This window comes from Physcomitrium patens, chromosome 1 (assembly GCF_059467195.1).
Source record: "Physcomitrium patens ecotype Gransden chromosome 1, ASM5946719v1, whole genome shotgun sequence".
NCBI lineage: Eukaryota > Viridiplantae > Streptophyta > Bryopsida > Funariales > Funariaceae > Physcomitrium > Physcomitrium patens.
In genome coordinates this window covers 14,424,904-14,439,890 of record NC_143410.1, presented here as the reverse complement: position 1 = coordinate 14,439,890, position 14,987 = coordinate 14,424,904, and the positions used below count along the sequence as shown (strand labels likewise).

The window sequence follows — 14,987 nt, the reverse complement described above, 5'->3', positions numbered from 1 at the left end:
GAATAGTTGAAGGCCTAGCAATTATCAAAGGTGTTGGAAAGTGTCCTAAGGTGGAGGTTTTGTAACCATGTTTGCAATTTGGTTTGTTGTGTGAATATATTGGAAATCCATGGTCTGATTTTTGTAACACTTTCTAATTGAAAAATACTTCATATCAATATGTTTTGTTCTATGATGGTACTCAAGATTTTTTACAAGGACAATGGTTGTTTGATAATTGCAATAGATGGTTGTTGGTAATTTCTATGGTTGTTGCAATGAATTCAAAAGTCGATAAAGCCATGTTATTTTCTTTGTAGATTTTTCAAGTGCTACTAATTTTACCATAATGGTTGATGATATCATGCATCCTTTCTTGCGGCTCTACAAAGCAATGGCTTTGTTTCTATACATATATATGAAATAAGTTTTTTTTATTCTATTGTCCAACTTTCCTTCAAAAACAGCATTAGCATAGTTGATGAGTTGTAGAGGTGCTCTTTCTATTGCATAGTATAATCTATACAATTGTATGATTTATTTATTTATTTTTATTTTTGTTTTTTAAAAATTACATGATCCGTTTAACAGTTGTCCAATGGCTTTGATGAGGTCTGTCTTGAAATAAGAACACCTTATTGACTTTGTATCAATTATTTGGTCTCATAATAATAGTTGCATATATTAAATAATCCACAACTTGACGATATGGAACATGTACCTCTGCATTAGTTAGATCATTGTTCTTTTAGAGTTTTGCATATATGTCTACTGGTGTTGAAACATTGTGTGCATCTAAGAGGCTGATACATAAGAGCACATCATCTATATGTGATTTTTGATGTAGAAAAATTGATCCAATAATGAAGCAATGTTCCACTTTAAATCCAAAAAAGTAATCCATTGTTCTTGTTATAACATAAAATGTAATTTGCAAGTATTGTAAAATCTCATTAATATAGGTAGGTAGTAATGAAATGATGATTTTGTCATCTACATAAATTCCAATGATGGTGTGTAATTCTCTATGGTTGCAATAGACACAAGACTCAACCTTAGTTACAAGTAATTGAAATTGTTTTAGAAATCTTGAGATCTTAATATTCCATTGTTATGTAGATTGTTTTAAACCGTAAAGGTTCTTTTTTCACTCGGCAATAGTGAATAGGTTTTGTTGGATCCTCATAGCTATGAGACTCATACACACACACACACACACATATATATATATATATTTCTTCAATTAAATCCCCGTTTAAAAAAAGCATGCCAATGTCAAATTATTGGAGTTGCATCCCTTTAGCCATGGCAATTTCAAAAGTAGCTTTGATAGAATCATAATAGATTACCGGTGAATATATCTTTGTAAAATCTATTCTTGGCTTTTGAATGAATCCCTTTGCATACAAGCATGGTTTGTACTTTTCAATATTTCCATGTGACTTATATTTTACTTTATACACTCATTTATTGCAAATGAGTTTTTGTTGTGGTGGTTTTGGAACTAAATCCTATGTATTATTATCCATTAATGACTGATTATCATGGCCCATTGCTTATTTCTATGACATTGAAATTGAAGAAGATATTGCTTCTTCATATGATTGAGGTTCATGCATGAAAGCTCCCACTGATGCTAGAAATGCATGAGAAAAAGAGATGGTTTTAGTTCACAGTGGTTGCAAGATTGGAGATTCAATATGGAACATATCTTACAATGAATTTGAATTTTTGGAGAAGTTATCAATCTTTGGAGTATTAAGCAAAAGCTCTTGTATGGATTTATAGCAAGGTCTCAAAGGTACTTTAGCTAGTAGGTTTTGTGGTAGAATCTCATTATAAATGGTATGTGAAAATGGATGGATTGACATCAACATTAGGTACTAATGATTGACCTCTAACTTATTGGAATCTTCCATTGTTCAAATTAGTCACGAGATTTGATCTTGCATAAGGAGAAACTCCTATTGATGGAATAAGACCTCCCATTGATTGAGATAAAGATCGTTTTTCTTACATAGAATCATTCTTGGATGAATTTTAAAATTTCTAAGTTTAATTTTTTGAAGAAGCTCTTGCTACAAAGTCAAAATTTAGTTGGTGGTTATAAGAAGAAGTTTTGTTGGTTTCAGAAGCTTGCATAGCTATAACAAGCTAAGATTGAGAAGTATAATGCAACATGGATTGAATAAGTAGATATGCATGGCTATTCCAATCAAAGTTTGGTAGAGTATCAATCCTGTATTTTTTAGATGCTTCATCAATAATATAATCTAAGCTTTTGAGTTTTTTGTTTGTGAGTGGATTCTATAATCTATATAACTAACTAATTTTAGAATATTCAACAAATAAGTCTGGATGCTCTTTGAGTCCATTTTTGTATGTATTTGATTATTAATAAAAAGCCATGATAATGAACTAAAAATTTGATAGTGTTTCATTGTGGGTTTTTTTTTGAACCATAACTCATAGGATATAATACCACCAACTCGACAATTGATGGTGCAATTAAGTTAATAAACTACCATATGAACTACCTTGGCCTATAATTTTGGAAGAAGATCTTTAGCTTAAAGTAAGTAGAGAGCCATTTCAAAGACGATGTGATTATCATGTTGAATATAGCCATTTTGTTGCGGCATATAAGCAAATACTTGTTTGCCATTCAATATGATTTTCATTGATAAAATTGTCAAAATTTGTATTACAAATTTTTTGTCCATGATAAGTTCATAAAACAAGGACATTGTTGCTAGTGTCACGTTTGATAAGACTGACAACATGTTTAAAGGATCCAAAAGCTTCAAACTTTTATTTAGCAAAATGAACAAATTTATATGTAGTTCTATCATCCTTGTATAAGATGTAATATAATGATCTATTTTAAGAAGGAGTTTGAGTTTTCTTTCTTGAAACGGCACCATGAATTAACTGCCTTAGAATTGTTGATCATTGTTTTGTAGGATCTTGTTTGTACACAAATTTGTGTTATTCATTCTTCATGCATCTTTTGCAGGAATGAGAGAGCACATCATTATAATTTAATCTGAAAACTTAGAAATTGCTGCAATTATTCATACGATAAATTGTTGGAATATTCACATAGCCCATACATTCTTACCATAGATGGATTTCTTGAAAGTTTGAAGTAATTTGAGTAGAAAAGGCTACAGCATTTATATCTTGTATATGTGTAGTTTTTGAAAAAGATAGATTAGTACATGATAAAAACAAATTTTGAAATGCAATGCAATTCTCCTTCTACAAAAGTCTATTATGTAGCGAATTTGCTTGTGTGGAAAAAGTTTGTAGTTCAATAAAGTATTTTGGTAGATGAAATGACTTATTTGTTGTAGTCATCTATGCAAGGTATGAAAACAAAATCTTTTGAAAAGATGAATTTAATATTCAATTGATACAACTTGTAAAGTCCAATTCTTTTGAATATTTTCTTCTTAGTTTGTGTTTTGAATTTGCATTGACCATGATAGGTGATGAAAGAAAGATTTCTTTTGGAGACAAGTCCTACAAAGAAGAGAGTTCTTTTCAATCCTAGAACATATAATACATCATGAAATATACCGTTTTGGTATTGGCTATCAATATTATACTTATTTCCAATGTTTTTACAACTTTTGACCCATAATTTGGTATTGTTTGCAATTTGAATAGTATATACGCCTCAGAAAATGTAATTTATATTTGAAAGCCGTTCATAACAATCAATCATTTGCATACTTGCATTATTATTTGTGAACCATATGTTTGCTAAAGATTTTGCTACATGTGCATGGCCGACTATCACAATGTTAACTACAAAAGTAAAGTCACAATCCAATCTAGATTTGGATTTGTCATTAGAGGTGCTAGAAAATTGAAGACTTTTTGTTATATTTGCATCACTTATTCCACTGTCTACTTTGCAAGGATCTTTGTGATTGAATCACTTGTTCTTAAGCTTAGTACAATTTGGCAACTTGTGACCTAAAGCTTTATAATTATAATATTTAGTGATGACTTGAAGTCACACATATATTGAATGTTGCGTTAGTTTTGTTTTTGTCTTGTTGATATGTCAATTAGGAAGAACATGCAATAGTGTGAAAAAGGCTTGGTGAACTTCAAAATCACCTCTTCTTTAGCATTGCAATAGACTCTCATGTTGTAGAAGACGTTCTTCTAGATGATCTATAGTTTATTTGATTTCAATAATATTAGATCATACAACTATAATGCTATTATAGCTAATAGGAAGGCTATATATCATTTTACTAATAATCATCTTCTCAAAAATAGTATGTCAAAGATTTACTAGTATCATAGTCATATTAGAGATGTTTTATGTATATGTCAAAATACCATCAATTATCTACATCTCGTAGTTGAGAATTTTTCTTTGAAGAGCAAAAATTACTTTTAAGAGTCTTCTTTAAGCGAAGGCTACACAACTTTTGCCACGTTGTAGTAGCAATAGGACATCTAGTTAGTTTTTCTAGCACTTTTTGTATAATAGACTTGCTAGTAAATATATATGCATTTGTATTTTTTTCATCCCAAGTATCTATTTGAGCTTGTCCATCAAGAGAAATTAAAGTTGAATCAAATATCGATTGCTTTTCATGACCATGAATAACCTAAAGTACTTTTTTAGCTTCAAAAATGATTTCTATGTGATATTTCCTCATAGAGAATTGACTACCATCAAACATCTTTACAAGAATCTTGTCTTGTTTTTCCATATTGCTATAATTTCTATAAAAATGAATAAAAAATAGAGTGTTAATTTCTAAAAATAAAAAATAAAAAGAATCACAATAAATGATTGTGAGTCTAAAATAGATAAGAATGTAAACTATGATATTATTCTAGATTAATTTGTGACATACTTGTTGGAACAAATCCATAACTTAAAAGATTTTCTTATGTTCTTATGCAAGCATATTCCAATATAGCAATTAGATCTTTATTAATCACAAATAAATATACACCAATTTAAAGCAAGTTTTCTAGTGACAACACAGTTCTAAAATACACAGACACTCTCTAATTGTTCCGTTCAAACTAATCCATTCTCTCTTGAATCTCTAGAAGTAATCATGGTAATAATGGATGTAGAATCTAGATGTAGAATGTGTATGGACATACTTCCAACAAGTGTAAATGTACAATGTTGTGAATATTCATATACAATTGTTTACTTTTCAAACCAAACTAGCAACTTCCAATTCCACCAAATCCAAAACAAGCAAGCATCCGCTATATTAATATTTAGCATGTTGTAGAAGCTGTTTGCATTGCAATGCACTATCAAGGACAAGAACATGATAAAAAATAAATAAACAAGTGAGACTTCTCTCAAAGAAAGATGAAAAAATAGAAATAATTTGATATGTATATTAAGAAAGAAACTAGAATGGCTATTGCCAAAAGCCAAGAAAACTAGAGACCCTTGAAACTAGATTAGAAGCAAGAAAGGAGTTGACAAGAGTGAAGAAGGCTTCACTCTTGTCTCTATATATACTATCCAATTAGGGGCTACGTGGTGACGTTCTATAGGACCTCCAATATGTGTTGACTTTGTAGGATACATGCTTTGACTTACAAGGCAAGTTTTTCTACGTGTGGACCACATAGTTAGCTGGGTCTTCAAGCTAACAACATGTGAAGCATATGGCCAACTTGTTGACCACGTTTCTAATCCAAAAAGTCAATTAAAGACACCTATAAAGTCAAAGCAACGTCTATGAAGCTTCTAAAAAGCTTCCATAGCAAATACTAAAAAATTAACTTACTTTTACCTACTTTTACTTACTTCTACCTATTTATACATGTAATTACTAGCTTATATGCGTATGTCCATGACATGCACATGTCTACACTTCATTCCAATTTTGCTTGTGTAATGCATTGGCAAATTGGTGCCACCTTTTGCATTTGGTGAATATTTATATGAGACAAGAAACAAAGGTGGAAATTAAGGATTGGATTCCTTTGGCAACATTTGCCAAATATTTGGCAAATAAAGAAGTTGTATTTAAGACATTAGGGATGCAACCAACAATTGTGGCATTGCTTGCAACCATTGATGGTAGGGTTATAGGGTTTTGATGGCAAGCAATTATAGTTTTGTTTTGCCAATCTCAATAAATTTGTTTGGCAACTAAATTTGGTGTTGGCTTAAACCAATTTAATATTTACTTCAAAGAATTATTAGTATAAATATTACAAATGGTAAACCACCATGTCTATCTTGTAATGGCATTTCTTCATGAGTATTATTCTAAACGTACTAAAATAAGAAGATTTGACTATATAAGTTTTTTATTTTTTTTATTTTTTTCTTCGATTTAAGTTGTTTTTTTCAACATGATCAAGTTCTTTTACAATTATATGAAAAATTTGGATATTGTCAAGGATTTAAATTCCACCATAATTTAAACATTTGGATCAAGTCTTCACAATTTAAAGTAAAAATCTAATAGTTTTTATTTTATTCTCCATTTCGTTTTGATTTTGATTTTTTTAATTGTATTCTTAATTTTATACATACCATCAAATGGATCTCTTATTAAAAGAATTTTATAGCATATCATTATCATTGCAAATAAAGAAAAATGTGCTTGAAAAAGACCTACTTTTGTTGATTCAAAAGAATTTTTTTTAATTCTTTCAAATTCCATATATCTTGACGTACCATAAATTCAATCATTTTGTTTAGCTTTTGGATTCTTTCCAACATCAATTTTAGAATTTCTAAAACTAATCAGTTTTTAAAAATATATCCAGACCCTACACCCTGCTGTATGTCGGCAACGTCGGCAAGGCAGGCATATGTGAGAAAATGCTGATTAAAACGCCAAATCCTCTCGGTTCCAGCTGCATGTGTGCGCGCATCTAAGCCGCCAAGTACACACACTGACAAACAGCAATTCCTACGGATCACCTCATCGTCTTGCTCCATGCGAGCCCCGGATTGGATGGAATCTCGCCTCCACGGCGTGCAGCAGTGGACTGAGGTCGCGGGCGCGCTTGCACTACCCCAACTACCCCAACTAGAAAGTTTGTGGGCAACGCCTTCGACGTTGTCGTTGAGGGCGTGATTTCACATTGCTTGCAGTGGTGGCCGCGGCGTGCAGCGTCCACCGGCTAGGCGTTGAAGCGGTGGCAGTTCGCCCGGATCTCGCCCGCACTGCCAGTCAGCACGCCGATGTCGCTCATCTTCCTCATCGCGTTCTTAAAAGCCTCGTTGAACACCCCCTGGCTGGTGTGCTTCGCAACCATGGGCTTGGTTTCGGGGTCCTCGTGCAGCACCTGGTCGGACGTGAGCAGCCCCTTCCTCGCTTGCAGGTTCTTGAAGTAGACCTCGTCCAGCCTGGTGGGGGTGGTGACGTCCAGGTTCACATTGTTGGGGCTGCCTGCGGGGCACTGCCTCTGCAACGCCTGGGCGTACGTGGGATCCAAGGTGGCGTCTGGGGGAGTGGTGAGACGGTTCTGGACTGCACGGCACGACGCCACACCGACGCTGTGCGCGCCCGACAACACGACCATCTCCTCGGTGGTGAGGCCCACGCCTGCGAAGATGGACTTGAGCGTGGCCACATTGGCCGTTGGGGCGGGCAGTTTGCCGGCAACGTCGGCAGCGGAAGATACCAGCCCGTCTCTGCGTCCCAAGGGGACTTTCCACGTGATCTTTCCTCCGGACAACTGCAAACGTCCGGCAGGGAATTCGGGGTTAGAGTTTATACAGCACGCCGGATCGCATGTACTTATCCAGGCCAACACACCGCATGCAGCAAGCAATCCTTGAAAGGCTTTGAAAAGCCGGATCCCGTCCCAAGGATTCTCAGGACGGAGTTGGGGCGAGGGCGTGTGGCCATCAGGACTGACAGCATTGTGCTCTCTGAGTGAGTACCTTTTTCACTGCAATTTGAGACGCCATGGCCGTGATGTCTGCGCACGAGACGATGCCAGGGCATCGCTTTTCAATGGCCGTTTTGGCAGCATCGATGACTTCGAACCCCTGCAGGCTCCCGTTGGGTGGGGCGTCTTTCTCCGAGGGAGAGTCGATGAGCACAGATGCGTCACATCCCTGCACCAAATTACGTTGAACATGATTTGCGTGAGCGAATGCGCTGCAACACCACATGCATGCACGAGGCAGCAACAATGCCGTACGCGCGCCGGTGATTGCGCCACTGTGAGGGTCCACGGACACTGTGCCCTCCAATGTACGCGACGGCATGTCGCGAGGGGCAGAAGTTCATGGATAGGTGATCATGGGATGCAACTTACGTGGACGAAGCAGTCGTGGAAGTGGATGCGAAGAACGCCCGCGGCAGAAGCTGCACGCCTGTTCAGCGCGGAATTCACAGCCGAGGTGATGACAGTCTCGGCACTGGGGCAGCTGGTCCTGTAAAAGTTCTCCACCAGCTGCGCCTGCACCGTCGTGCTCAGAGCTGCAAGAGACGCCACAAGCAGCGCCAAAACTGACAGCATGGCTGTTGGCCCGCCCCCCATGTCGCCGGTTCCGAGGATTGACTTGCTTCGATGCCCGAAGTTGTGCAGCGCTGGTGCTAGTGCTGGTTCTGGAGCTGAAGCTGGAAATGGAGCTGAAGCTGGGCGGCCCCGCAGTGGACGTGTTCTCAGCGAATTGGGAGTCCGCAACCAGTGATCTCGGCCACTTCCCTGTCGGGGTTGCTCGGGCTTTTGGACTGAGGAGCTCAGGCTGTGGTTCCAACCTCACCGCAAATGCTTGCAGTCGGAAACGATACGGTTCTGTGGCGACCGAACCACTCGTTTACATACTCGACTGGGCACCTCGCTCGGGCATGCCAGTCGAGGATCGCTACCAGGAGTCCCCGGAGCATGCAGACAGTTGCATGGGGGGCTGCCCTGTTTGACCACTGAACGCCCTCAACGGGCTGACCCGTCCGGATCTCGTCCAGTAATCTGCTTGGCGGCCGAGGTTAGAACTCTGTCCAGGGCGCTGGATCACAGCTGCTGCCAGCTCCATGCCCTCCTCGCCCTCGCTTCGACGACAAAGCATATCGTGAGGCGCCCGGACCTACCGGACGCCATACCCCGTCTTAGCGAAGCAGCGGCTACCGCAGTTGACTAGTGGAAGCGGAAAGGCAAGGGTGGTTCCATGAGTCGAGAGCCCGGTCAACGAACTGCTCCGTGGACTTTGCGATCCAAGGTTGCGATTGGTCCTGCCCGAGGAATATTCTCGCTCTCCGCATCCGACCCTGTGTGTCGAAATCTCTCTATCCATCCGCTGAGCTAGGCACGCAGAGCTCAAGGTCTGAATGGTGGGAGCGTGGGGAATTGGACGATGCCCCCCCTCCCCCCAAGGAGAACAGTGTGCAATCTCCGCAGACCCCCCCTCCTTGCGAAATGCAAAAGGTAGGGACACTTGCGACGATAATGCGCACGATTCGTCAACCTCTCACTCCACTCCAGCTGGATGAGGAAAGCAGGCCCTTGCGTTTGACCTTCCGGGGATGGGCCAGCGCAAACTGTAGTTTGAGGGTTCCCTCACGGCCTCCGACGCTTGGACAGCTAGGACGCTGGGGGAACGATGAGTTGGAGCAAGGCTTTGGAGCACGGGTCCCCCTCCCTTGCTCCACTGAATCCGGCGGTGATTGTCCGAGCGTAGCCGAAGCCAGCTGAAACGTTGCCGGGAGGTGAGGTGGTTCCCAAACCGAACGACTCGCAGGAATGTGTTGTGTTGCGGAACAAATAAGGCGAGGGAACCCAAAATTTCGCATTACGTTGTGCTTGTGCATGGTGTGAGGAGGAGGAGGAATGGGTGGGACTGTGAGATCCAATTTGGATTCCATCCAAGTTGAAACATGATTTGTGGGGCAACCCAGAACAACTGGTAGTAGGTTTATCTCAAGCATCCCTGGTTATGATTTGTCCTATACTTGTTTATTTATTTGACAACTTTGGAAAAGTTTTAAAAAGTGTTGGACCTAAATGGGATGTTGGAATGGTGTCATTCGTTGCTGCCTTGACAAAGGCATGAGTGGAAGAAACAAGGCTTGCACACACACAATGGATTGGCTCCACACACAAATTTCAGCATGTGATTGCACACATGACAAGATAGACTAAAGAGTGAATGGAAATCATCAATCACAATGCTAGGGATTCTTAGAGTTTGTACACACACACACACCTTTGGAAAAATGTTTGGAAGCCACTTCAAGGCACAGAAAGGGCCTCCAAAGCCAAAGCCCGAAATGCTTTTTGTTCTATTGAGATTGTGGATAGTGGTTGTATGATGAAGCAAATAAATTGGTATTAAAAGATTTTCTTACATTCTTATACAAGCATATTCTAATGTAGCAACTAGATCTTTATTAATGACAAACAAATATACATGAGTTCAAAACAAGTTTTCTAGTGACAACGTAGTTTTAAAACTCATAGATACTCTCTAATTATTTTTTTTCAAACTAAATCCAATATCCATTGAATCTCTACAAGCAATTGAGGTTACAATGGATGTAAAATTTGGATGTAGAATGAAAATGGATATACATCCAATACTCCCACTTATCCACAACCATTCTACAAAGAATGCTAATTTTGTGTCTTTCACTCATCCTTGTGGAATAGTTGAAGGCCTAGCAATTATCAAAGGTGTTGGAAAGTGTCCTAAGGTGGAGGTTTTGTAACCATGTTTGCAATTTGGTTTGTTGTGTGAATATATTGGAAATCCATGGTCTGATTTTTGTAACACTTTCTAATTGAAAAATACTTCATATCAATATGTTTTGTTCTATGATGGTACTCAAGATTTTTTACAAGGACAATGGTTGTTTGATAATTGCAATAGATGGTTGTTGGTAATTTCTATGGTTGTTGCAATGAATTCAAAAGTCGATAAAGCCATGTTATTTTCTTTGTAGATTTTTCAAGTGCTACTAATTTTACCATAATGGTTGATGATATCATGCATCCTTTCTTGCGGCTCTACAAAGCAATGGCTTTGTTTCTATACATATATATGAAATAAGTTTTTTTTATTCTATTGTCCAACTTTCCTTCAAAAACAGCATTAGCATAGTTGATGAGTTGTAGAGGTGCTCTTTCTATTGCATAGTATAATCTATACAATTGTATGATTTATTTATTTATTTTTATTTTTGTTTTTTAAAAATTACATGATCCGTTTAACAGTTGTCCAATGGCTTTGATGAGGTCTGTCTTGAAATAAGAACACCTTATTGACTTTGTATCAATTATTTGGTCTCATAATAATAGTTGCATATATTAAATAATCCACAACTTGACGATATGGAACATGTACCTCTGCATTAGTTAGATCATTGTTCTTTTAGAGTTTTGCATATATGTCTACTGGTGTTGAAACATTGTGTGCATCTAAGAGGCTGATACATAAGAGCACATCATCTATATGTGATTTTTGATGTAGAAAAATTGATCCAATAATGAAGCAATGTTCCACTTTAAATCCAAAAAAGTAATCCATTGTTCTTGTTATAACATAAAATGTAATTTGCAAGTATTGTAAAATCTCATTAATATAGGTAGGTAGTAATGAAATGATGATTTTGTCATCTACATAAATTCCAATGATGGTGTGTAATTCTCTATGGTTGCAATAGACACAAGACTCAACCTTAGTTACAAGTAATTGAAATTGTTTTAGAAATCTTGAGATCTTAATATTCCATTGTTATGTAGATTGTTTTAAACCGTAAAGGTTCTTTTTTCACTCGGCAATAGTGAATAGGTTTTGTTGGATCCTCATAGCTATGAGACTCATACACACACACACACACACATATATATATATATATTTCTTCAATTAAATCCCCGTTTAAAAAAAGCATGCCAATGTCAAATTATTGGAGTTGCATCCCTTTAGCCATGGCAATTTCAAAAGTAGCTTTGATAGAATCATAATAGATTACCGGTGAATATATCTTTGTAAAATCTATTCTTGGCTTTTGAATGAATCCCTTTGCATACAAGCATGGTTTGTACTTTTCAATATTTCCATGTGACTTATATTTTACTTTATACACTCATTTATTGCAAATGAGTTTTTGTTGTGGTGGTTTTGGAACTAAATCCTATGTATTATTATCCATTAATGACTGATTATCATGGCCCATTGCTTATTTCTATGACATTGAAATTGAAGAAGATATTGCTTCTTCATATGATTGAGGTTCATGCATGAAAGCTCCCACTGATGCTAGAAATGCATGAGAAAAAGAGATGGTTTTAGTTCACAGTGGTTGCAAGATTGGAGATTCAATATGGAACATATCTTACAATGAATTTGAATTTTTGGAGAAGTTATCAATCTTTGGAGTATTAAGCAAAAGCTCTTGTATGGATTTATAGCAAGGTCTCAAAGGTACTTTAGCTAGTAGGTTTTGTGGTAGAATCTCATTATAAATGGTATGTGAAAATGGATGGATTGACATCAACATTAGGTACTAATGATTGACCTCTAACTTATTGGAATCTTCCATTGTTCAAATTAGTCACGAGATTTGATCTTGCATAAGGAGAAACTCCTATTGATGGAATAAGACCTCCCATTGATTGAGATAAAGATCGTTTTTCTTACATAGAATCATTCTTGGATGAATTTTAAAATTTCTAAGTTTAATTTTTTGAAGAAGCTCTTGCTACAAAGTCAAAATTTAGTTGGTGGTTATAAGAAGAAGTTTTGTTGGTTTCAGAAGCTTGCATAGCTATAACAAGCTAAGATTGAGAAGTATAATGCAACATGGATTGAATAAGTAGATATGCATGGCTATTCCAATCAAAGTTTGGTAGAGTATCAATCCTGTATTTTTTAGATGCTTCATCAATAATATAATCTAAGCTTTTGAGTTTTTTGTTTGTGAGTGGATTCTATAATCTATATAACTAACTAATTTTAGAATATTCAACAAATAAGTCTGGATGCTCTTTGAGTCCATTTTTGTATGTATTTGATTATTAATAAAAAGCCATGATAATGAACTAAAAATTTGATAGTGTTTCATTGTGGGTTTTTTTTTGAACCATAACTCATAGGATATAATACCACCAACTCGACAATTGATGGTGCAATTAAGTTAATAAACTACCATATGAACTACCTTGGCCTATAATTTTGGAAGAAGATCTTTAGCTTAAAGTAAGTAGAGAGCCATTTCAAAGACGATGTGATTATCATGTTGAATATAGCCATTTTGTTGCGGCATATAAGCAAATACTTGTTTGCCATTCAATATGATTTTCATTGATAAAATTGTCAAAATTTGTATTACAAATTTTTTGTCCATGATAAGTTCATAAAACAAGGACATTGTTGCTAGTGTCACGTTTGATAAGACTGACAACATGTTTAAAGGATCCAAAAGCTTCAAACTTTTATTTAGCAAAATGAACAAATTTATATGTAGTTCTATCATCCTTGTATAAGATGTAATATAATGATCTATTTTAAGAAGGAGTTTGAGTTTTCTTTCTTGAAACGGCACCATGAATTAACTGCCTTAGAATTGTTGATCATTGTTTTGTAGGATCTTGTTTGTACACAAATTTGTGTTATTCATTCTTCATGCATCTTTTGCAGGAATGAGAGAGCACATCATTATAATTTAATCTGAAAACTTAGAAATTGCTGCAATTATTCATACGATAAATTGTTGGAATATTCACATAGCCCATACATTCTTACCATAGATGGATTTCTTGAAAGTTTGAAGTAATTTGAGTAGAAAAGGCTACAGCATTTATATCTTGTATATGTGTAGTTTTTGAAAAAGATAGATTAGTACATGATAAAAACAAATTTTGAAATGCAATGCAATTCTCCTTCTACAAAAGTCTATTATGTAGCGAATTTGCTTGTGTGGAAAAAGTTTGTAGTTCAATAAAGTATTTTGGTAGATGAAATGACTTATTTGTTGTAGTCATCTATGCAAGGTATGAAAACAAAATCTTTTGAAAAGATGAATTTAATATTCAATTGATACAACTTGTAAAGTCCAATTCTTTTGAATATTTTCTTCTTAGTTTGTGTTTTGAATTTGCATTGACCATGATAGGTGATGAAAGAAAGATTTCTTTTGGAGACAAGTCCTACAAAGAAGAGAGTTCTTTTCAATCCTAGAACATATAATACATCATGAAATATACCGTTTTGGTATTGGCTATCAATATTATACTTATTTCCAATGTTTTTACAACTTTTGACCCATAATTTGGTATTGTTTGCAATTTGAATAGTATATACGCCTCAGAAAATGTAATTTATATTTGAAAGCCGTTCATAACAATCAATCATTTGCATACTTGCATTATTATTTGTGAACCATATGTTTGCTAAAGATTTTGCTACATGTGCATGGCCGACTATCACAATGTTAACTACAAAAGTAAAGTCACAATCCAATCTAGATTTGGATTTGTCATTAGAGGTGCTAGAAAATTGAAGACTTTTTGTTATATTTGCATCACTTATTCCACTGTCTACTTTGCAAGGATCTTTGTGATTGAATCACTTGTTCTTAAGCTTAGTACAATTTGGCAACTTGTGACCTAAAGCTTTATAATTATAATATTTAGTGATGACTTGAAGTCACACATATATTGAATGTTGCGTTAGTTTTGTTTTTGTCTTGTTGATATGTCAATTAGGAAGAACATGCAATAGTGTGAAAAAGGCTTGGTGAACTTCAAAATCACCTCTTCTTTAGCATTGCAATAGACTCTCATGTTGTAGAAGACGTTCTTCTAGATGATCTATAGTTTATTTGATTTCAATAATATTAGATCATACAACTATAATGCTATTATAGCTAATAGGAAGGCTATATATCATTTTACTAATAATCATCTTCTCAAAAATAGTATGTCAAAGATTTACTAGTATCATAGTCATATTAGAGATGTTTTATGTATATGTCAAAATACCATCAATTATCTACATCTCGTAGTTGAGAATTTTTCTTTGAAGAGCAAAAATT

At 36.1% G+C, this 14,987-nt stretch overlaps 1 protein-coding gene across 1 annotated transcript; it reads right to left on the bottom strand.

Moving 5' to 3' along the window:
* Positions 1-6,670: 6,670 nt before the first annotated feature.
* LOC149989888 (cationic peroxidase 1-like) lies at positions 6,671-8,496 on the bottom strand. Its single transcript, XM_090250714.1, has 3 exons — positions 8,272-8,496; positions 7,892-8,068; positions 6,671-7,683 (listed from the first exon to the last, which is right to left on the bottom strand). Exons 1-3 carry the CDS (start codon positions 8,494-8,496, stop codon positions 7,126-7,128), a joined length of 960 nt encoding a protein of 319 aa, XP_090106840.1. The 3' UTR covers positions 6,671-7,125.
* Between the last annotated feature and the right edge of the window lie 6,491 nt (positions 8,497-14,987).

What these genes read in the sequence shown, in the direction of transcription:
- LOC149989888 (XM_090250714.1), bottom strand. Translation starts at nt 8,496, where the DNA reads ATGGGGGGCGGGCCAACAGCCATGCTGTCAGTTTTGGCGCTGCTTGTG. An exon ending in TCCACGACTGCTTCGTCCAC is followed by an intron (nt 8,069 to 8,271) that starts GTAAGTTGCATC and finishes AATTTGGTGCAG; the next exon opens with GGATGTGACGCATCTGTGCT. An exon ending in CTCAAATTGCAGTGAAAAAG is followed by an intron (nt 7,684 to 7,891) that starts GTACTCACTCAG and finishes GGACGTTTGCAG; the next exon opens with TTGTCCGGAGGAAAGATCAC.